This window comes from Tubulanus polymorphus, chromosome 12 (genome assembly GCF_964204645.1).
Source record: "Tubulanus polymorphus chromosome 12, tnTubPoly1.2, whole genome shotgun sequence".
In the NCBI taxonomy this organism is placed as follows: domain Eukaryota; kingdom Metazoa; phylum Nemertea; class Palaeonemertea; order Tubulaniformes; family Tubulanidae; genus Tubulanus; species Tubulanus polymorphus.
Window position 1 is genome coordinate 2,900,742 of NC_134036.1, and position 23,213 is coordinate 2,923,954.

Consider the following 23,213-nt stretch of genomic DNA (forward strand, 5'->3'; position numbering starts at 1 on the left):
TGCAGATACCAGAGTACAACAACCCTATACAGTCCCTCAGTAAGACTCGTCCCAGGCGCCCTTCCAAGGAATTTTTTACATTCCTGACTACCGATCGTCCTTTATATACGGAAACCACGGCGGAGCCTCTCCCGGAACCTGCCAAACATAGAGAAAGGCAGGAAAGCCACACACTGATATCTGCATGACTTGTACTTCCTAGTTTAAAATGATGCAGAGTTTGCTGGTTTCGCAATAGGCCAGTCAGGGAAGTCTAGAGTGAGCTGGTGTTTCAACTGACAAGTCACAGAAGTTTAAGGTCTTTCTTTTATTGAGATTAAACAATTTTGCAGAGGATGTTAAGTTCAAGTAGAAGTCTATTTCTATACTTGAGTTGTTATTCATGAGACTATCATTTTCCCCGTTGACATGGTTAGATATTATTTTCATGTTGTATAAACCCATGTGTAGTGATATAAGTTATTCCTATAAATGTTTATTTTTAGTGTAGTTATTTTTAATCAAGTCCTTTGCGTTATGTTCATTTTGGTTACTTTAACAATTTAAGATACGTAATATATCTGTTGTTAATTCGCTAATGAGCAAAATTCCTTTGTATGTAAAGAGCTGTAAATTTCAGTGCCGAAATAGCGACGCGATGTCTTCAAAACGCTTCATATGTGTTTCAAGTCATACGATATATTCATTAAGAATCATCCACTTTTGGTAGATTCCAGAGAGTAGTGTGAGAACTACTATATGCATATATGTTTCAAAATAGGTTATCATACAAGAAAAAATATTCATAAAGAAATGCTCCATTATTCAATTGTTCCATTCTGTGGGGTTGATCCCCAATATTGCTTAAGATGTTGTCTATAATCGCCTAATAGTCGTTGCTGGCTACAAAAATATTCCTTGATAAAATTCTTTACTATCAAAAGATTTCAGGCTGCAAGGTTAGAATCCTGACGCAGCTGTTGCCTATAAGCGCTTCAAATGATATATAGAGGATGACAACCCTCCACAAACCTTCGTAAGACTCGTCCCAGGCGCCCTATTATAGGAAGGTCTAGTCCCCCTTTCCTAACTACCGAATTGTCCGTGGGAACTAGGACTAGTATCTGAACGCATCGGCGGAGCCACTCCCAGAAGTCGCCAAACTCAGGCCAAGAAAACCATCAACTGACATCCGTATGACCCGTACTTTCCTGTTCCAAATCATACAGTCGGGCTCTGAGCCATCAGGCGGGTTGATGGCCGTGAAGGTTCCGGCTGCTGGGTTTGATTCCCGGTGCAGCTCAGATGTTGTCTGTGAAATAGTTTCCAGCTGTGGGGTTAGATTCCCAGTAAAGCTTGGATTTTGCCTTAAAACACTTCAAATGTGTTTTCTGGCTATAATACATTCATAACGATATTATCCACTTTTGAGATGTTCCAGGCTTTCAGGTTAGACCCTGATACATCTTCAGCGTTGTTTTTCAACACTTCAAATGTGTTATGTGGCTATAATACATTCATTAAGAGATTATCTACTTGTAAAATGTTCCAGGCTGTCAGGTTAGACCCTGATATATCTTTCGTTTTGCCTTTTAACACTTCAAATGTGTTTTCTGGCTAAAATACATTCATTAAGAGATTATCGACTGATAAAATGCTCTATGCTGCCAGGTTAGACCCTGATATATCTTTCGCTTTGCCTTTTAACACTTCAAAGTGTTTTCTGGCTATAATACATTCATAAAGATATTATCGACTTTTGAGATGTTCCAGGCTGTCAGGTTAGACCCTGATACATCTTTCGCATTGCCTTTTAACACTTAAGAATGTTTTCTGTCTGAAATACATTCATTAAGAGATTATCAACGTTTGAAAATGCTCTTTGCTGCCAGGTTAGACACTGATATATCTTTCGCGTTGCCTTTTAACACTTCAAATATGTTTTCTGGCTATGAATACATTCATAAACATACAAGTAGCTGTTATGCAGATACCAGAGTACGACAACCCTATACAGTCCCTCAGTAAGACTCGTCCCAGGCGCCCTTCCAAGGAATTTTTTACATTCCTGACTACCGATCGTCCTTTATATACGGAAACCACGGCGGAGCCTCTCCCGGAACCTGCCAAACATAGAGAAAGGCAGGAAAGCCACACACTGATATCTGCATGACTTGTACTTTCTAGTTTAAAATGATGCAGAGTTTGCTGGTTTCGCAATAGGCCAGTCAGGGAAGTCTAGAGTGAGCTGGTGTTTCAACTGACAAGTCACAGAAGTTAAAGATCTTTCTTTTATTTCGCAAACGCTTTCTTTTGATGAGATTAAACAATTTTGTGGAGGATTTTTAGTTCAAGTTAAAGTCTATTTTCTATACTTGAGTTGTAATTCATGAGACTATCATTATTTCCCACTGACATGGTTAGATATTATTTTCATGTTGTATAACCCATGTGTAGTGATATAAGTTATTCCTATAAATGTTTATTTTTAGTGTAGTTATTTTTAATCGAGTCCTTTGCGTTATGTTCATTTTGGTAACTTTATCAATTTAAGATGCATAATATATCTGTTGTTAATTCGCTAATGAGCAAAATTCCTCTGTATGTAAAGAGCTGTAAATTTCAGTTCCGAAATAGCGACGCGATATCTTCAAAACGCTTCATATGCGTTTCAAGTCATACGATATATTCATTAAGAATCATCCACTTTTGGTAGATTCCAGAGAGTAGTGTGAGAACTACTATATGCATATATGTTTCAAAATAGGTTATCATACAAGAAAAAATATTCATAGAGAAATGCTCCATTATTCAATAATTCCATTCTGTGGGGTTGATCCCCAATATCGCTTAAGATGTTGTCTATAATCGCCTAATAGTCGTTGCTGGCTACAAAAATATTCCTTGATAAAATTCTTTACTATCAAAATATTCCAGGCTGCAAGGTTAGAATCCTGACGCAGCTGTTGCCTATAAACGCTTCAAATGATATATAGAGGATGACAACCCTCCACAAACCTTCGTAAGACTCGTTCCAGGCGCCCTATTATAGGAAGGTCTAGTCCCCCTTTCCTAACTACCGAATTGTCCGTGGGAACTAGGACTAGTATCTGAACGCATCGGCGGAGCCACTCCCAGAAGTCACCAAACTCAGGCCAAGAAAACCATCAACTGACATCCGTATGACCCGTACTTTCCTGTTCCAAATCATACAGTCGGGCTCTGAGCCATCAGGCGGGTTGATGGCCGTGAAGGTTCCGGCTGCTGGGTTTGATTCCCGGTGCAACTCGGATGTTGTCTGTGAAATAGTTTCCAGCTGTAGGGTTAGATTCCCAGAACAGCTTGGATTTTGCCTTTCAACACTTCAAATGTGTTTTCTGGCTATAATACATTCATAAAGTGATTATCCACTTTTGAGATGTTCCAGGCTATCAGGTTAGACCCTGATATATCTTTTGTTTTGCTTTAACACTTCAAATGTGTTTTCTGGCTAAAATACATTCATTCATAGATAATCAACTTTTGAAAATGCTCTATGCTGTCAGGTTAGACCCTGATATATCTTTCGGGATGCCTTTATACACTTCAAATGTGTTTTCTGGTTATATAATACATTCATAGCGATATTTTCTACTTGTAAAATGTTCAAGGCTGTCAGGTTAGACCCTGATATATCTTTCGCATTGCCTTTTAACATTTCAAATGTGTTTCTGGCTATAATGCATTCATAAAGTTCAAAGCTGCAGGTTATATAGATACCAGGGTACTGCAACCCTTTACAGTCTGTAGGTAAGACTTGTCGATGATGCTGAGTGAGCTTGTTTTTCAATTCTTGTATATAACTATTTTAGATGAGTTATTTTAATGTGTACTTCATGTTATGTTTGTCTCGGTTGCTTTGATTCCCGGTGCAGCTCGGATGTTGTCTGTGTAATAGTTTCCAGCTGTGGGGTTAGATTCCCAGAACAGCTTGGATTTTGTCTTTAAACACTTCAAATGTGTTTTCTGGCTATAATACATTCATAGAGATATTATCTTCTTGTAAAATGTTCAAGGCTGTCAGGTTAGACCCTGATATATCTTTCGCATTGCCTTTCAACACTTTAGAATGTTTTCTGTCTGAAATACATTCATACATAGATTATCAACTTTTGATAATGCTCCACACTGCCAGGTTAGACCCTGATACATCTTTCACATTGCCTTCATACATTTCAAATGTGTTTTCTGGCTATTCATAAAGATCCAAGCTGCAGGTTATATAGATACCAGGGTACTGCAACCCTTCACAGTCCGTTGGCAAGACTTGTCAATGATGCTGAGTAAGCTTGTTTTTCAATTCTTGTATATAATTATTTTAGATGAGTTATTTTAATGAGTACTTCATGTTATGTTTGTCTCGGGTGCTTTGATTCCCGGTGCAGCTCGGATGTTGTCTGTGTAATAGTTTCCAGCTGTGGGGTTAGATTCCCAGAACATCTTGGATTTTGTCTTTGAACACTTCAAATGTGTTTTCTGGCTGTAATACATTCATAGAGATATTATCTTCTTGTAAAATGTTCCAGGCTGTCAGGTTAGACCCTGTTATATCTTTCGCATTGCCTCTCAACGCTTAAGAATGTTTTCTGTCTGAAATACATTCATACATAGATTATCAACTTTTGATAATGCTCCACGCTGTCAAGTTAGACCCTGATACATCTTTCACATTGCCTTTTAACATTTCAAATGTGTTTCTTGGCTATGAAAACATTCATAAAGATACAAGCTGCAGGTTATATAGATACCAGGGTACTGCAACCCTTTACAGTCTGTAGGTAAGACTTGTCAATGATGCTGAGTGAGTTTGTTTTTCAATTATTGTATATAATTATTTTAGATGAGTTATTTTAATGAGTACTTCATGTTATGTTTGTCTCGATTACTTTGATTCCCGGTGCAGCTCGGATGTTGTCTGTGTAATAGTTTCCAGCTTTGGGGTTAGATTCCCAGAACAGCTTGGATTTTGTCTTTGAACACTTCAAATGTGTTTACTGGCTATAATACATTCATAGAGAAATTATCTTCTTGTATAATGTTCAAGGCTGTCAGGTTAGACCCTGATACATCTTTCGCATTGCCTTTCAACGCTTTAGAATGTTTTCTGGCTGAAATACATTCATACATAGATTATCAACTTTTGATAATGCTCCACACTGTCAGGTTAGACCCTGATATATCTTTTGCGTTGCCTTCATACATTTCAAATGTGTTTTCTGGCTATTCATAAAGATCCAAGCTGCAGGTTATATAGATACCAGGGTACTGCAACCCTTCACAGTCTGTAGGTAAGACTTGTCAATGATGCTGAGTGAGTTTGTTTTTCAATTATTGTATATAATTATTTTAGATGAGTTATTTTAATGAGTACTTCATGTTATGTTTGTCTCGGGTGCTTTGATTCCCGGTGCAGCTCGGATGTTGTCTGTGTAATAGTTTCCAGCTTTGGGGTTAGATTCCCAGATCAGCTTGGATTTTGTCTTTAAACACTTCAAATGTGTTTTCTGGCTATAATACATTCATAGAGATATTATCTTCTTGTAAAATGTTCAAGGCTGTCAGGTTAGACCCTGATATATCTTTCGCATTGCCTTTCAACACTTTAGAATGTTTTCTGTCTGAAATACATTCATACATAGATTATCAACCTTTGATAATGCTCCACATTGTCAGGTTAGACCCTGATATATCTTTTGCGTTGCCTTCATACATTTCAAATGTGTTTTCTGGCTATGAAAACATTCATAAAGATCCAAGCTGTAGGTTATATAGATACCAGGGTACTGCAACCCTTTACAGACTGTAGGTAAGACTTGTCAATGATGCTGAGTGAGCTTGTTTTTCAATTCTTGTATATAATTATTTTAGATGAGTTATTTTAATGAGTACTTCATGTTATGTTTGTCTCGGTTGCTTTGATTCCCGGTGCAGCTCGGATGTTGTCTGTGTAATAGTTTCCAGCTGTAGGGTTAGATTCCCAGAACAGCTTGGATTTTGTCTTTGAACACTTCAAATGTGTTTTCTGGCTGTAATACATTCATAGAGATATTATCTTCTTGTAAAATGTTCCAGCTGTCAGGTTAGACCCTGTTATATCTTTCGCATTGCCTTTCAACGCTTTAGAATGTTTTCTGTCTGAAATACATTCATACATAGATTATCAACTTTTGATAATGCTCCACGCTGTCAAGTTAGACCCTGATACATCTTTCACATTGCCTTTTAACATTTCAAATGTGTTTCTTGGCTATGAATACATTCATAAAGATACAAGCTGCAGGTTATATAGATACCAGGGTACTGCAACCCTTTACAGACTGTAGGTAAGACTTGTCAATGATGCTGAGTGAGTTTGTTTTTCAGTTCTTGTATATAATTATTTTAGATGAGTTATTTTAATGAGTCCCTTGTGTTATGTTTGTCTCGGTTGCTTTGATTCCCGGTGCAGCTCGGATGTTGTCTGTGTAATAGTTTCCAGCTGTGGGGTTAGATTCCCAGAACAGCTTGGATTTTGTCTTTAAACACTTCAAATGTGTTTTCTGGCTATAATACATTCATAGAGATATTATCTTCTTGTAAAATGTTCAAGGCTGTCAGGTTAGACCCTGATATATCTTTCGCATTGCCTTTCAACACTTTAGAATGTTTTCTGTCTGAAATACATTCATACAAAGATTATCAACTTTTGATAATGCTCCACACTTTCAGGTTAGACCCTGATATATCTTTTGCGTTGCCTTCATACATTTCAAATGTGTTTTCTGGCTATGAAAACATTCATAAAGATCCAAGCTGTAGGTTATATAGATACCAGGGTACTGCAACCCTTTACAGACTGTAGGTAAGACTTGTCAATGATGCTGAGTGAGCTTGTTTTTCAATTCTTGTATATAATTATTTTAGATGAGTTATTTTAATGAGTACTTCATGTTATGTTTGTCTCAGTTACTTTGATTCCCGGTGCAGCTCGGATGTTGTCTGTGTAATAGGTTCCAGCTGTCGGGTTAGATTCGCAGAAATGCTTGGATTTTGTCTTTGAACACTTCAAATGTGTTTCCTGGTTATATAATGCATTCATAGAGATATTATCTTCTTGTATAATGTTCCAGGCTGTCAGGTTAGACCCTGATATATCTTTCGCATTGCCTTTCAACGCTTTAGGATGTTTTCTGGCTGAAATACATTCATACATAGATTATCAACTTTTGATAATGCTCCACACTGTCAGGTTAGACCCTGATATATCTTTCACATTGCCTTTTAACATTTCAAATGTGTTCTCTGGCTATTCATAAAGATACAAGCTGCAGGTTATATAGATACCAGGGTACTGCAACCCTTTACAGACTGTAGGTATGACTTGTCAATGATGCTGAGTGAGCTTGTTTTTCAATTCTTGTATATAATTATTTTAGATGAGTTAATTTAATGAGTACTTCATGTTATGTTTGTCTCGATTACTTTGATTCCCGGTGCAGCTCGGATGTTGTCTGTGTAATAGTTTCCAGCTGTGGGGTTAGATTCCCAGAACAGCTTGGATTTTGTCTTTGAACACTTCAAATGTGTTTTCTGGTTATATAATACATTCATAGAGATATTATCTGCTTGTAAAATGTTCTAGGCTGTCAGGTTAGACCCTGATACATCTTTCGCATTGCCTCTCAACGCTTAAGAATGTTTTCTGTCTGAAATACATTCATACATAGATTATCAACTTTTGATAATGCTCCACACTGTCAGGTTAGACCCTGATACATCTTTCACATTGCCTTTTAACATTTCAAATGTGTTTTCTGGCTATGAATACATTCATAAAGATCCAAGCTGCAGGTTATATAGATACCAGGGTACTGCAACCCTTCACAGTCCGTTGGCAAGACTTGTCAATGATGCTGAGTGAGCTTGTTTTTCAATTCTTGTATATAATTATTTTAGATGAGTTATTTTAATGAGTACTTCATGTTATGTTTGTCTCGGGTGCTTTGATTCCCGGTGCAGCTCGGAAGTTGTCTGTGTAATAGTTTCCAGCTGTGGGGTTAGATTCCCAGAACAGCTTGGATTTTGTCTTTGAACACTTCAAATGTGTTTTCTGGTTATATAATACATTCATAGAGATATTATCTGCTTGTAAAATGTTCAAGGCTGTCAGGTTAGACCCTGATACATCTTTCGCATTGCCTCTCAACGCTTAAGAATGTTTTCTGTCTGAAATACATTCATACATAGATTATCAACTTTTGATAATGCTCCACACTGTCAGGTTAGACCCTGATATATCTTTCACATTGCCTTTTAACATTTCAAATGTGTTTCCTGGCTATGAATACATTCATAAAGATCCAAGCTGCAGGTTATATAGATACCAGGGTACTGCAACCCTTTACAGTCTGTAGGTAAGACTTGTCGATGATGCTGAGTGAGCTTGTTTTTCAATTCTTGTATATAATTATTTTAGATGAGTTATTTTAATGAGTTCTTCATGTTATGTTTGTCTCGGGTGCTTTGATTCCCGGTGCAGCTCGGAAGTTGTCTGTGTAATAGTTTCCAGCTTTGGGGTTAGATTCCCAGAACAGCTTGGATTTTGTCTTTGAACACTTCAAATGTGTTTACTGGCTATAATACATTCATAGAGAAATTATCTTCTTGTATAATGTTCAAGGCTGTCAGGTTAGACCCTGATATATCTTTCGCGTTGCCTTTCAACGCTTTTGAATGTTTTCTGGCTGAAATACATTCATACATAGATTATCAACTTTTGATAATGCTCCACACTGTCAGGTTAGACCCTGATATATCTTTTGCGTTGCCTTCATACATTTCAAATGTGTTTCCTGGCTATAATGCATTCATAAAGATCCAAGCTGTAGGTTATATAGATACCAGGGTACTGCAACCCTTTGCAGACTGTAGGTAAGACTTGTCAATGATGCTGAGTGAGCTTGTTTTTCAATTCTTGTATATAATTATTTTAGATGAGTTATTTTAATGAGTACTTCATGTTATGTTTGTCTCGGTTGCTTTGATTCCCGGTGCAGCTCGGATGTTGTCTGTGTAATAGTTTCACGCTGTAGGGTTAGATTCCCAGAACAGCTTGGATTTTGTCTTTGAACACTTCAAATGTGTTTTCTGGTTATAATGCATTCATAGAGATATTATCTATACTTGTAAAATGTCAAGGCTGTCAGGTTAGACCCTGATATATCTTTCACATTGCCTTTCAACGCTTTAGAATGTTTTCTGGCTGAAATACATTCATACATAGATTATCAACTTTTGATAATGCTCCACACTGTCAGGTTAGACCCTGATATATCTTTTGCGTTGCCTTTTAACATTTCAAATGTGTTTCCTGGCTATAATGCATTCATAAAGATCCAAGCTGTAGGTTATATAGATACCAGGGTACTGCAACCCTTTACAGTCTGTAGGTAAGACTTGTCAATGATGCTGAGTGAGCTTGTTTTTCAATTCTTGTATATAATTATTTTAGATGAGTTATTTTAATGAGTACTTTGTGTTATGTTTGTCTCGATTACTTTGATTCCCGGTGCAGCTCGGATGTTGTCTGTGTAATAGTTTCCAGCTGTGGGGTTAGATTCCCAGAACAGCTTGGATTTTGTCTTTAAACACTTCAAATGCGTTTTCTGGCTATATAATACATTCATAGAGATATTATCTTCTTGTATAATGTTCAAGGCTGTCAGGTTAGACCCTGATACATCCTTCGCATTGCCTTTTAACATTTCAAATGTGTTTCCTGGCTATGAATACATTCATAAAGTTCAAAGCTGCAGGTTATATAGATACCAGGGTACTGAAACCCTTTACAGTCTGTAGGTAAGACTTGTCAATGATGCTGAGTGAGATTGTTTTTCAATTCTTGTATATAATTATTTTAGATGAGTTATTTTAATGGGTACTTCATGTTATGTTTGTCTTGGTTGCTTTGATTCCCGGTACAGCTCGGATGTTGTCTGTGTAATGGTTTCCAGCTGTGGGGTTAGATTCCCAGAACAGCTTGGATTTTGTCTTTGAACACTTCAAATGTGTTTACTGGCTATAATACATTCATAGAGAAATTATCTTCTTGTATAATGTTCAAGGCTGTCAGGTTAGACCCTGATATATCTTTCGCATTGCCTCTCAACGCTTTAGAATGTTTTCTGGCTGAAATACATTCATACATAGATTATCAACCTTTGATAATGCTCCACACTGTCAGGTTAGACCCTGATATATCTTTTGTGTTGCCTTCATACATTTCAAATGTGTTTTCTGGCTATTCATAAAGATCCAAGCTGTAGGTTATATATATACCAGGGTACTGCAACCCTTTACAGTCTGTAGGTAAGACTTGTCGATGATGCTGAGTGAGCTTGTTTTTCAATTCTTGTATATAACTATTTTAGATGAGTTATTTTAATGTGTACTTCATGTTATGTTTGTCTCGGTTGTTTTGATTCCCGGTGCAGCTCGGAAGTTGTCTGTGTAATAGCGTCTAGCTGTGGGGTTAGATTCCCAGTGCAGCTTGGATTTTGTCTTTAAACACTCTGTGTTTAAAACAAATGTTTTTTCTGGCTATATAATACATTCATAGAGACATTCATGACTTGTACTTTCTAGTTTAAAATGATGCAGAGTTTGCTGGTCTTAACAATCTACAAGCAATTATCTCAATGATTGCTTGTAGTTACAATAGAGTCGCTGCGGGTGAGCTGGTTTTTTAATGGACCAGTCACAGATGGTTTAAATCTCATTGTTTCTTTCCTATTTTTCAGTGCACTGATTTCTGCTTTTGAAAAAGCGAAGAAAAAATACCAAAGTCGCGTGCGTCGACTGGAGACGCAAATCGATTCGCAAACTGAGCGCTACGAAACTCAGGTAGATAAATTAATATTCATTTCAAAATGCTGATTGATCAACAGTGTTCATTGTTTGAAAAATCATGCATGTTCACCAGTTGTGCATGTTTCATTTATTCGTAGATGACTTCCCTTTTTTTGCCCCTTGATTTTTTCAATTTCAACGCAATTATCACCTTAGTGATTTATCGAGAAATCCTTTTTTAATTTAGATTTGGAACTTTATTTTTGATAATTTTGTTAGTAAATTTCCATACGAACAAATTTTGCTAGATGTTTTCATTTACATCATAAGATTTCAGCAGTTTGAATGTGTTCCCCTAGTTATGAGATAGATGGCGCTAGAAGCTGTTGCATGAAATCTATTCAACTGTGTAAATGCATCGCATTGTTTGTATGATAGATGGCAGCAGTGTTTGCTATGAGACCATGAAGATCTAATGTTTATTATAAGGTCCCGAATCTAGGACAAGCGTGTCCCCTTAATTTAGTATGGTTCATTTTGCTCTAAGTTTTAATGATTAGATATGAATTTAACATCGCGATATGCTTGAATAGTTATATCCAAATGTAGGGAGTGGGAATAATATGTGCTTTGCAAAAAACATCCACCGGTAGCAAATAGAATCTGTTCTCCTACACAACAGAAGAAAATATCATCAACGATAAAAATAGTGTTGTACAGGACGGTGATGAACCAACCTTTCCTAGAGTGCTTATTTATTGTTGATATAAGGAAGAGATATAAAGGCAATTTCATTAGCCTACTTCATACTCGCTCGACAGATTGAAACACAGAATTTTCTGATGATATATATTTTGTCCTGTACAAAACTGTCCTGCACAAAACGTTGGGTATCATCAATTTTAGTGTTAGTCCTGTTTTCAATTCACATCCATAGGTACCCGCACAAAAGCCTCATTACCTTCATATCTATCCAAACATATCTTGCTCTGAAAATGCTTGGGTCGTCTCCATCTTGTACAACACTATTCTTAGGGATATATTTTCCAGTATGCAAATCAGAATAGGACCTTTCGTTATATTTGAATAAGAGTATTAGTAATTAGGAAATTCACTTGTTAGTGTAAAAGTCCTGAGCGCATCTTCAGGAATTGCGGGATTCTTTATCTAAGGTTTCTATCAAATTGTTTCTTACATAGACGATAAGATTTTCACTGATAAATGTCGTACACTATCGAGAACAAACGCTAAAATATCAAATTTTCAAAATATCGATATATCAATCTAATTTCAGATCAAGGAGCTGAAACAGCGAATCGCGTTACTCGAAGACAAAACGAAACGACCAATGACCACGGCGAATGAAACATCGCTATAGCAACACGTGTATAAATCTGCCTTATCGCGTCGGAACTGTCTCTCCATAACTTATTCTCCTACACAGTGATATATACACTTAATATATATATATATACATATATACTTCCTAATCAATGATTAATATTATCATTATTAATTATAACGATTCTGATTGATAAAATAAGAATTATCTTGTTCGCTAAAATAGTGCGTGCGTGTCTTAAATTTTGTTTGCGGTAGGTTTTCATTTGTCATTTGAAAGTTTGGAAAAAATAGAAGTATGGATGAGATATAAAGGTAATAAATAATGTTTCCTTACTTCACGCTCGCTGGAGAAATTGAAACACAGAATTTTCTGATGATATGAATTTTGTTCTGTACAAAACTATCCTGCACAAAACATTTGGTATCATCAATTTTAGAATAAGTCCTGTTTTCAATTAACATCCATAGGTACCCGCACAAAAGCCTTATTACCTTCATATCTATCCAAACTTAACAGGATTTTTTCAATCAAACTTTTGGCCTGAAAATGCTAACCAGAATTTAGTTTTTCTAATGGCTGGATTTTTTCTGACATACAAGAAGTTATTCAAGGAGGCATATACGGATGACCCCATTCTATATATGATGAAATGGTTGACCAGAAGACATGCTATTCATACCATTTTCAATTATGTATTGACCCGTTTACTAGAGGATATTCAGTTTACATTCTTATTTCAAATTTTGCCCTAGTTATAAGGAGTCTTATGTTGGCATTGCAGCCATGAAGGAAATATTTGTGCGACATGTTGCAGCAAAAGCCACAGTTATTAACAAAGGACAAATTGTTATTTGAAGCCCTAATTTATGAGGAATTGATGTTGACTTTATTGGTATTAAAAAAGGACTTGTAAGGTATTGCAAGATGCAGGCAAAAATATGAGGATATAAATATCAACATGGATATCTACTAGGGAGTTGTCTGTAAGACACACAATTCGGACTAAGGACACTTGCAGTTCTAGGCTTACGCAATTAAAATGAGAGATTGGAAAAACTGATTTCAGGTAAGTTTAGGTTTAAGAGTTGACTTAACAAAGTTTGATATTTAGCGCTACAAACAATTTGCCACACACAAAATAAAATTACACTTATTCATTAATTCATAATAATAACCGAATGAAAAATGTGGCTGTATTGATATTCGCACAATGGTTTTTCTAGTTGCCCGGCAACACGTGATAACGCAGAGAATGAACACAGATTTTTTTCCAATACAAATTTTATTTTATTTCCGTGGTTGAAGATCTTTCATCTGTAGGTCCTTCAAAAATGGCGCAATTAATTCATAACAACCATCAAGATCAGATATTTCATTTTCCATAATCAGAGACCAAAATAAGGGTCACTCAGCTGTCTTAATGTGACATGTATGAAGTATGTGTGTATCAGGGGCCTCTAGACCCTTCTTTTGACTTTGTAGTACCATATGATATTTATTTAGGCCATTTTGGTACTTGATTTTGCAGTTATTTGGTATCAGGGGTATCTTTCGACTTGGATGCACCATATGATCAGTTAAAGCATTTTGATAGTTGACTTTTCAGTTTGGAAGTAATTTTTGTGTATATTTCTGTGTACATCAAGTGGATCATTTGACTTACCTTACGATCACTGTTTAGGCCTTTTGAATTTGATTTCATGATCATTTTATTTGTCCAAGTTTCAAATGTTAATACTTTTTGTATCAATGACGAGATGGGAGGAAAGAGCTGAAATCTTGCTTAATTGAAAAATGATATTTAGGAGAAAATCTTTTTGTGATAATGTTTGATAATGCTTTGCACAGAAATGAGGCAATTACATGGGGTCGGGAAATCCACAAAGAATCAGAAAAAAATCCACAAGAAATTGTCCTGAATCAGGATGACACTGATTTGTGCTAATGTATATATATATATATATATATATATATATATATATATATATATATATATATATATATATATATATATATATATATATATATATATATATATATATATATATATATATATATATATATATATATATATATATATCGATCATTAGTAAGCTAGGCCTCGACTTACTATGTTGCGATTGTGTAAAGTATTTCTACTTATTCGTGTTCCATAACAATAACTGAAGATATATTTGAAAAAAACCTGAGAAAAAATGCCCATCGAAATCAGCCAGTGATACCAAATAATCACTTCTATGATACCAGCCAGTGATTAATCACCGAAATTAATCTTGTATGTAAAATATGTACCCTAGGTATTGTCTCTTTAACTTAAGTTCGATATTAGAAATTGTCGAAAATTCTGATAAATAGATTTCAAGCCATGTATGTTGATAGTAGAATTTGTCTCAGGTTAGGCCTTGAACCTGAGTTAAGTTCTTTATTTGGATAATTAGATATTGTCTTCAAATTTGATAAGTAGATCACAGTTAAATATGTTTATGTTGTAAATTGCCTCAGGTTAGGCCTTCAACCTGAGTTCAGCCCTATATATAAATACTAGAAATTGTTTTGAGATTTGATAAATAGATAGTACCGGGTAGTTAAATTAACTTCAGTCATTGATGCAGTTGTTGTCTCAGTTTACGCCTTGAACCCGAGTTAATCCCTGTTTGTGAATTAGAAGCCCTTAAATCTGATAAATTGATCACAGTAAAACTAATTTAAGATCTGTATATGTGTTATAGATTAGCTCACGTTAGGCCTTGAACCTGAGCTAGGTTCTGTATTTGGATAATAGATATTTCAAGTTGAGTGTTGTATGTATAATTTGTTTCAGGTTAGGCCTTGAACCTGAGTTAAGCTGTAGTTTCGCATTATGCAAGGTTTAAGTCAGGTGCAATTGAATTGTTATAGACCCTAAATTTAGGTTATTACGGTCATTACTATTAATAGCTTTAACAATTAATGCATTGATTAAGCACACCTTGTAGAGATGAGACAAATAAAATAATTTTGAGGTCTTGAAATTTGAAAAACCAGAAATATTCACAAAAATATAGCACAAGACTTCCAATACAAGGAAGGGCCATTAGCGCCATGCTAGGGTACATGCATAGATTATTGGGCCTCCTTTATTTCTGTGCGTCATGGGTATATTTATTTGGGCAATGTATTGACTGTATTGGTTATATGAGTGTAGCAGTTAATGTACATAAAGTTTGCATGAATTACTTTTTTGATACAAAATATAAGATTTGGGTTAAGCCCTGGGTGTACTAGATATTGTCCTAAGGTCTGATAATAGTATATTATAATAGTAGAAATTGTCTCAGGTTAGGCCTTGAACCTGAGTTAAGTTCTGTATCTGGATATTAAATATTTTCCTTAGTTCTTGTAAACAGGTCATTGGAAAGCAAAGTCTAAGTCATGTATGCAGATGTTGTCTCAGGTTAGGAGTTGACCCTGAGTTAAGTTCTGTATTTGGATATTAGATATTTTCCTTATTTCTTGTGAACAGGTCATCGTTAATCTAAGTTTTTAGTCATTAAGTAGAAGTCTTGTGTATAGATGTTGTCTCAGGTTAGGCCTTGAACCTGAGTTAAATTCTGTATTTCGATATCAGATATTTTCCTAAGATCTGGTAAATAGGTAACGATAAAACTAATTTAAGCGTTTTATTTTATGTAGAATTTGTTAGGCTGTGTACATGGGTGTAGTCCTGTAGCATGTTTGCATACGCGGGTATGTTTTGACTTGAAGGTTCCATAATTGTTTAGTCCTTTTGGTAGTTGGATTTTAGGCAGTTAAAAAGTAATTTTTGTGTATGACGAATATCTTTAGACTTACCTTATGATCATTGTTTTAGGCATTTTGGTACTTGATTTCATGATCATTGATTTGATTGAAAAATTATATTTAGGAGCAAATATTTATGCGATGATGTTTGTTGATGCATTGCACAGGAATGAGGCAATTGCAAAGGAATTGGGAATCCACAAAAAATCAGAAGAAATCCACGAATAAAAGGAATTGTACAGAATCAGGATGACACAGATTTGTGCGAAAGTAGAAATTTGTAGTAAGCTAGGCCTCGACTTACTAATTGAATGAGTAAAATAGTTTTACTCATTTGTTTTCCATGATAAGATATCGTACAAAATATACACAGCAATTACTGTAGATTTATTTGAAAAAGCCAGAGAAAAAATTCCTATCAAAAGCAGCCTGTCATATGAAATCATCACTGCTTTGATACAAGCCAGTGATAAATAACTGTAATAAAACTTGTATGTAAAAACATGTAACCTATGTATTGTTTCTTTAACTGTTGTTCGATAGTAGAAATTGTCCAAAGATCTGATGAATAGGTGCCCATAAAACTAAGTCAAGCCCTGTATAGTAGAATATCTCAGGTTAGGCCTTGAACCTGAGTTATGTTTTGTATTTGGATATACGATTGTTTCCTTGAACCTGGTAAATAATTTACAGTAAAGCTAGCTTAAGTTAAGATATATATGTGTTGTAAATGTATCAGGTTAAGCCTTGCGTTAAATCTTTATTTGGATATTATGTATTTTATTTAGATTTGATAAGTACGGTATATATAGGTCACAGTATAACTAACTTAAGATATGTTGGTGTTGTAAATTGTCTCAGGTTAGGCCTTGAACCTGAGGTAAGTTCCTTATTTGGATATTAGATATTGTCTTTAGATTTGGTGAATAGGTCACAACGTCATGAAGTCGTGTATGTAGATGTTGTTTCAGGTTAGGCCTTGAACCTGAGTTAAATCCAATATGTAAATACTAGAAATTGTCTTAAGTTTTGAGAAATAGGTCACAGTAAAACTAATCTCAAGTCATGTATGTGGATGTTGTTTCAGGTTAGGCCTTGAACCTGAGTCAAGCTGTACGTTGGCATTAAACAAATTTCAAATTAGGTGCTATTGATTTGTTATAGAATAGATTTAAGTTATTACTGTCATTACTATTGATAGCTTCAAAAATTAACGTGTTGATTGAGCAAACCTTGCAGGGATCTGATAAATAAAAAATCTTGAGATCTTGAAATATGACATTCGAAAAACCAGAAGTATTGAAAGACATCCAATACTAGGGATCCTGTCGCCTTCAGATTCAAAACCTGAAAGCTGTGCTGGGGCGTATGCATCGGGCTTCCTTCATTCCTGTGCATCATAACAAAATACATAAAGACATAAAATACCTGTTCATGTATTTTTGATCAAGTGATTTGGGTAATGTATGGAGCGTGCAAAGTAAAGTATGCATGAGTTATTGTGATTTTGTGTTTCGGTGCAAAATACAAGATTTCTGAATAAGCCGAGTGACCTCCACATTGGACCTGGGCGGGGATGGGGCGATTGATTGTTAAAAATTTTTAAACAAAATTGATATTTTCTTTCAGGAAAATACATTAATTATTTGCCGATGAAAGATGATTAAAAGTTATTCTTACCCTCAGTAAGAAATACATACTCACGCCTGCCTGGTTGGTTGGTTGCCTCATTTCAAAATTGTATAAATAGTCTATAAACGCGCAAAACAAATTCAACATGTGCGAGAAGTCTTTTAGAGTTTCACCGAGAAATTACACGCAAAAGTTCAACAAATTCCTGCTATAGTTCATAAACGAGGAGTCTTTCATTTCCGCATGAGTCTTTGACGATGTACGAGAATCGTGACAAAGCGATATGTATTGCGGGAGTCAATTGTTCTAGAGTCAGGTGGAGTCCTTGAGGTTCAATGCAGTTTCATAGGAGTCTTTTTCTATCGGAGTCAGTCTGAACGTTTTAGGGAGTCCTTTAAGTGCTGCAGTTTCGAGATAAAGTCTTTTTTCAGTCATCAGTTTTTGCGCAAGGAGTCATTGACTTTTATCGCGAGATTATGAAGTCTTACTGCAGCATCAGGATTTTCAGCCATCTGAAAAATAAATGAAACAATATTTTTAACACTGAAAGTGAGATATATAGTTAGGCCTACCGAGAAATGGGTAGACTTGAAAATATATCAATCTAAAACTGGGCTCTTGAGTGCCTAAGATAGTTTGAATTGGGCCAAACTGCCCAAAAATGATGAGTCTTGAGATAAGCCCTAGACCCTCTTTACTTTCCAAGTAAGCTGCCCTAAACCATGATGAAAAGGTAACACATTTTTTGTCAAAAATATGAAAATCTCTGACTTGAATGTCTAAGAGCTTTGAATTTCGCAATAGTGTGTGACCTACAAGAAACTCGCGACTCGCCGGCGCCAGACATTCCGAGTTCCCTCCCGCTGAAAAGTTGACAAAGTTTCTTTTTGATAAATTGACGAAAAAGTTCTCGACGTATATAGAACCCGACAAACTACTGTTAAGCAACATCAGGATACAGTAATTTAGAATTCAAAACCGATAGATAATTAGTAAAAGGAGAAATGTGATCGCAAACTCGCATCAGTGAACAAGTCCAAGGTGACCGCTAAAAAAACGCGTGTTTCACGCTTCAAATGATATTTCGATATTTGCCGTCGATTCGAATCGAAAATATGTGAAAATCTTACCGATCTCCCGTTCGAGAAAGTGACTACTGTCATCAGAAACGGTTACTTTGTAACGCGAACGCGAATAGACTTGTATAAAAATGTATCTCTTCGACTTTTTTCGAAGCTGTTACATTGTAACAAAACGTGTGAAAAAATGTCCATCAAAAATCGCTTCTCATCTGCGCATAAATTAAAACATCGAAAACGAGGCTAATTACCTGCAATGCAGAATTATCTCCTCGGTTTACTGATGCGTTTAAATCCAGTTGACACTTTTTCATTCCTGATATTTCTGAGATTTTTTCGCGTATCAAAAGCACGTTTTTTCAAAAGCGACTCTCGCCATCATGGCTTCCACCTCAGCTGATGTCGCCTCAGCTGTTGGGGCTGTCCCCGAAGCGCGCGCTCATCCCCCATCCGAAAATTCATTCTCGGGGATTTATTTTCCGAAATCGACCCCTTGATAGCGTTTATAATCATTTTTGAGAATTTTGGGCATAAAAATTTCAATTTTTGATTGTTTTCTAATGATAACGCGTCAAACTTTGAGCCGATTTTGAGGTGGACCCTGCTCGACGGGACGAGACAATTTTCTTTGAGGAGGGTTAGGTCAGGTGTGACGAGTCGAATTCATCTTAAACAACAACGATTTTTACAATTCTAAAAACGAAATTTTATTCAGAATTCCCTACAAACATCTTAGATCGTTACTTTTCGCTTGTTTCGGTGGCGGAAATTAAATTTCACAAGTTTTGAAAGTTATCGCATATTCGTCATCCCTCGTTGAACAATGGACGCAGTCGGCGGTGACTGAGTGCACCGTCGTGGTGCGACACAGCCTTTCAATCTAGGTCTAATCTATGGTTGATATTAACCTATTGTCCGATACGTTTTTATAGAAGAATCTCAAACTATGAATTTCAGTTTTCTTGTTTGTTTCTGGCAATTTTTCAGCCGCTCGATCGATTTGACATGAACCTAATCGACGTTTCAAAAAGTTTCAAAACCCCACTTTCCCTATACTGATAAGCGATCATTTATGTACAGTAACACCTGTGATTCGTGATCGGGTTCGAATCCATCTCGAGCGCCTGAATTCTCTCTCTCTCTGATAATGATATCAGATATTTGTTCGTATTCATTCAGTATTTAAGATTTTCTCGTTACTAGCTGGGCCATGAAATGGATAGATAGATTAACACAATACATGTAGTTTTTTATTGTCTTGCAGTCCATCTCTATTCTTGGGGTACTCTCCATACCAGGCCTGTCCTAGGCTACTCCTATGACCTATGAAGTTACGTATTTCAAACCAGTTTAATGCAGCTGTTAACTGGGGACATAAGCATAATATCAAAATATCTATCTATTTTGAATTATGTCTTTAAGACTTGATGAAGCTGTCTTTTTCTTGAATATTCTTGAATATTGGACTAAACAGAACACTTTCTGGCATTAACACAATAAGAAAGGATGTTTCCATGTTAAGCTCAAAGTGTTATCAATGATATTTATTGCAACAAAAACCTTAGCCACAGTTTTTTTCATCAGCCACACAAAAAATAAAATCACATTTATTTACTAATTCTAATAACCGAATGAAAAATGTGGCTTCATTGATATTTGGGCAATGTTTTTTTTTCTAATTGCCCGGCAACATGTCAAGACTCAGAGAATGAACACAGATTTTTTTCCAATACAAATTTTTATTTCATTTTGAAGAGTTGAAGGTCTTTCATGTCGACAGGTCCATCAAAAATGGCGCGATAAATTCATATTATAGAGATTTGATATATCATTTCATTTTTCAAATCAGAGACCAAAATAAGGGTCACTCAGCTGTTTTCATATGACATGCATGGAGTATGTGTGTATCAGGGGCCTCTAGACCCTTCTTTTGAATTTGCAGTACAATTATGTAGGCCATTTTGGTACTTGATACGTTTATCTTGTATCAGGGGTACCGGGTATCTTTCAACCTACTAGGAGTACCATATAATCATTACTTAGGCCTTTTGGTGGTTGATAGGATATGTCTTTGTATCTCTTGATTTACTGAGAATAAAATAAATCATCATTTTTGGCTTTTTGGAACTGTATTTCAAGCACTTAGGAAGTAATATGATGTGTAGGCCCATATCTATCTGTGTATCAGGGTTACTTGATTTGGGGAGTACAATGATCACTGTTTAGGCCTTTTGGTAGTTGACTTTTGTAGAGTAAAGTAATTTGGAATCTATAGGCCTACCTTTGTATTAGGCGTGATTTTTAACTTCAGAACCAAACATTTAGGAATTTCAAAATAAATTTGTTCTAGGGGAATATATAAAAAGTTATGTCGATTTGTAAAAATGATTGTATTTCGACTTGCCTTCGGTGAAATCATACATGCATTTATCAACAAATATTTTGTATCATTCATTTTGCAGTGAGTGAGGAGCCTTCAGGTTTGCTGCAGTTTTGTAATAGGCCCTAGTCTTTTTTCAAGCCATCTCAGCGTTCCTATCTGTACTCGACGAGTCCTTCAACCAATTTCAGGATTTTCAGCGATCTGAAAATTAAAGAGACAACATTTTTAAAGACTAAAAGATAACCCAGACTCGCCGTCGCCAGACATTCCGAGTCCCCTCCCGCTGAAGGAGTTGACGAAATTGACAAAATTCTATATCGACCCGTGAATTTAAGAAAATTCTCGTTGTATAATTCAACGAACTACTCTTTATCGAAATCGGGATTTAGCAATTTAGAATTCAAAACCGCTAGATAATCGGTAAATAGAGAATATGATGATCGAAACAATCCCCAACTCGCATCAATGTTCAAGGTGACCGCCAAAAACGCGTGTTTCACGCTTCAAATGATATATCGATATTTACCGTCGATTCAAATTGAAAATTTGTGAAAATCTAACCGATCTCCACTTCGAGAAAGTGTCTACTGTCATCAGAAACGGTTACTTTGTAACGCGAACGCGAATCGACTTGTATAAAAATGTATCTCTTCGACTTTTCTTAAAGCGATTATATTGTAACAAAACGTGTGACAAAATGTCCGTCAAAAATCGCTTCTCATCTGCGCATAAATTAAAACATCGAAAACGAGGCTAATACCTGCAAAATGTAAAAATCTCCTTCTGTTTTATGACGTTTTCAAATCCGGTTGACACTTTTCGATTTCAGATATTTTCGAGATTCATTTTGTAAACAAATTATCATTTCGATCGTCGAAACCGTGACCGTGTCATGGCTTCCATCTCAGCTGATGATGCGTGAACGGGGCTTGTCACCGATGCGCGGTGACCCCAATCAGAGAATTCGGCTTCGTTAATTCATTTTCCAAAATAGACCTTTCGGAAGCTTTTATGATACTTTTCGAAGCTTTTGGCTATAAATCTTTCAATTTCCGATTATCTTTTTAAACGATATTTTCGCTAGATTTTGCGGCGACTTTGAGGGGACCCGTTCGACGGGGCGAGTCAATTTACTCCGGAGGGGTGGCAGTAAGTTGTGACGAATCGAATCCGGTCTCAAATTCAGAATTTTCAGATCTTTGCTCGACTCCTGCGCAAAACAATGAAACGATCATAATGTATTGTGTATTTTAGTTGCAACAGATGAATTTCACAGGTTTTTGAAAGTTTTCTCATACACGTCAACCCTCGGTGAAAAATAGCCACACCCATTGACATATGACAACAACCGCAGTGCCTCAAACTATCATGAAATCATCTTATTTTCCACCAAACTTGTTTGAAACGACCGATCAGGTCTTTAATTCACATAGAGCAGATTTTTCAGCCCCTGGGCCCGAATTGAGATGTTTAGAACCACGCTGCCCTATTGATATCGAAACCTAAACGTAACCATAGCAACGCATGTAGTACGAATCCTGCTACGAGCTACATTTTTTGTCAGATTAGTTCTATTGCGAATGTATTGGTTATTTGAAGAAGATACTCGTTTGTTTTATCGCTGATCGCCATCATCAACACATGTAGATGAATAAAAAAATATTTCTAATATTGCTTCGAGTCCCTCGTCCTCTCTAGGGCAGCTCTCCATAGCCTTCTTGCATACGGTAGCCCTAGGCGGGCCAATCTTGTCAATTTCTCTTAGCCTAACCCAATTTAGTTTTCCCGTTCAGGCCTAACCCCTCGTATCTCTCCCTTTTTCGTATCTCCCCCTTCCCTTTTATTTCGATTTCCCCTCTCAAGGCCTAACCGCTTGTATCTTAGTTTTCCTCATTTTCATGCAGAATCCATCTTCCAGTTCTGATGATTAACATGGGACTGCTTGAATTGCTTTCATTTTAGGGCTTCTCGAATATTTTTTGGGCGAGACAAGTTTGAGGTGGACGTGTAACAGTACCTCAAGGAAAAAGGAAGATTCTAAAAGCTACTATGAACAAGGTTAGACTTTTTTCAAAATTTCAATAAGATAAGATGTAAAATAGGCCTCATCCACAACCTTCTTATATCACTGCACTAATAGTGCTTTTAT

The 23,213-nt window shown here is 36.1% G+C and overlaps 1 protein-coding gene across 1 annotated transcript in view; it reads left to right on the top strand.

Annotated features, from left to right (window-relative positions):
• The window catches only part of LOC141913890 (colorectal mutant cancer protein-like), a 42,612-nt gene extending 30,241 nt beyond the window's left edge, over positions 1-12,371 (top strand). Inside the window, exons 17-18 of the mRNA XM_074805066.1 lie at positions 10,797-10,899; positions 12,140-12,371. Of these exons, the coding sequence (XP_074661167.1) occupies positions 10,797-10,899; positions 12,140-12,223 (187 nt within the window). The 3' untranslated portion in view covers positions 12,224-12,371. The remainder of the gene's footprint in view (positions 1-10,796; positions 10,900-12,139) is intronic.
• Positions 12,372-23,213: the final 10,842 nt, after the last annotated feature.